The sequence below is a fragment of the Penaeus monodon genome, chromosome 21, assembly GCF_015228065.2.
Source record: "Penaeus monodon isolate SGIC_2016 chromosome 21, NSTDA_Pmon_1, whole genome shotgun sequence".
Lineage (NCBI taxonomy): Eukaryota > Metazoa > Arthropoda > Malacostraca > Decapoda > Penaeidae > Penaeus > Penaeus monodon.
The window spans coordinates 14822396-14824092 of record NC_051406.1 but is presented as its reverse complement, the minus strand read 5'-3'; the positions used below and the strand labels follow the sequence as shown (position 1 = coordinate 14824092).

The 1697-nt window shown below is 37.4% G+C and overlaps 1 protein-coding gene across 2 annotated transcripts in view; it reads right to left on the bottom strand.

The window, feature by feature from the left end:
* LOC119586261 (ataxin-3-like) overlaps positions 1 to 1697 on the bottom strand; it is an 8958-nt gene that overhangs the window by 2789 nt on the left and 4472 nt on the right. The window contains exons 5-7 of one of the 2 annotated variants that reach the window (XM_037934969.1): positions 1157 to 1263; positions 785 to 935; positions 339 to 506 (exon numbers count right to left, since the gene is read on the bottom strand). In XM_037934969.1, the coding sequence (XP_037790897.1) occupies positions 339 to 506; positions 785 to 935; positions 1157 to 1263 (426 nt within the window). The remainder of the gene's footprint in view (positions 1 to 338; positions 507 to 784; positions 936 to 1156; positions 1264 to 1697) is intronic. The other variant, XM_037934970.1, reaches the window with a different exon arrangement.

Genomic DNA, 1697 nt, shown 5'->3' with positions numbered 1-1697 from the left:
CAGTGGTAGATATTACAACTCCCAAGTCTATCATGTAACAACGACTGTTCTGCAGCAAGTCTGGCAAAAAGTTGTGTATCAATAAAAAATATAAATATGAGGCAGTAGTGTAATCACCCTGCACAATCTGTAAACTACTACTACTGCTTATCAATTAGCATTTTACAAGAAAATTACAGAGACAGAAAGAAAGTATTGCATTTCCAATAAATGGACTTTTTTTCCCCAATTTTCCAAGCTATTACACCTGACTCCACCCCTGCAGAGTTTTTTTTGTATGTACTATACAATGATAATCAAGCTTTCTGTCTTTATTCCTCTCCTTGTTCAAGCCTCACCTGCAACTGGCACCTGATGGTTTGGACTGGGACTCAAATTACCCTCTTTAGCCTTGATTCCACCAGCAGTAAAGGTTTGTGCTGCCTCTTCAGTGTCATTGTGTTCTGCTTCACTTGACATGCTCAGCTGAATAGCCCTCTCTAAGTCATCATCCCTATCTCTATCTGCTGGAGAGTTTTTCTAGTTCAAAACTTTACACTTCTTAAAATACTACACTATGCATACAAGCATAGTGTACTAAACACTAGACATGCTTTAGCTCTATGAATGCTGCCTACATAGCTTAATTATTCAACAATTTCAAAATTTCTTGTATGCTACAAACATAACAGCCAACAGAATGACCTAATATTCACTTCAATTCACAGTACCTATCAGACATGAACACTGTATGTCCTCAATATGATTCTAACAAATGCCTGATTCTGAATAATGAACTACTTACCAGTTGCTTCCATAGACATTTCAAGAGCAGCCTGCAGCTTTTTCTCTTCGTCATCTACATGTGATGTTGAGGGGTTCACACTTGAAGTACCCACACGTGCCAGGCTGGCAGCCAAAGCAGCTTTGAGATCATTGCTTTGTTTTTTTGAGTCCTGGTAAAATTCATGGAATTATAGGATCATAATGCTTTAGCATATCAAAGCCATCAATGCAAATGAATGCATGAGAAAATATGACATACACATATCAATATTTTTTCTCTGATATCAAACAAAATTTATGGGAACCTGACTTCAGATCAAGCTCAAAAAGTTTTCCTATATATATCATTTACTGTTAAAATAATTCTGAAAATCTAAATCACACCACACACCTCTGTGAGAAGTCTGGGTTTTGCTGTTGGTATCGCTGGGTGGAGACGGAGGGTTTCGTCTGCCTCAGAAGGAGGTAATGAGCCCTCAACTACAAATATTGAATATCCTAAAATATAAAGGAAAATAAGGTTGTTCATCAAAAATACAGCAACTTTTGGAGAATATGGGACATTATCAGCACCTAAAATAAATAAAATAAAATAAATCATTACTCACATACTTCCTACAACTTAGCCCTGTTAGACCCTAACATACAAATGCATCGTTCCCCACTGAAAAGAGGCAAGCAACATAAGGGTTCTTTTTGAGACGTCACTTATCTCAATCAAATATTCAAGCACTGAGTAAGCTTTCAAACTGAAATTTTAAAGGGCAGTGGAAGTAAGGTAATTTTTTCAACAAGAACATTAAGAGAAAGAAACAGCAGAAACATTAGACTCCGGGCAGTAGCAGGGCATCACACCAAGACAGGTTCCTAAGTAATTAGCAGAAACTGTCTCAGCTATTCAGCAGGCAGAGCAGACCTAAATTTAGTCCCCA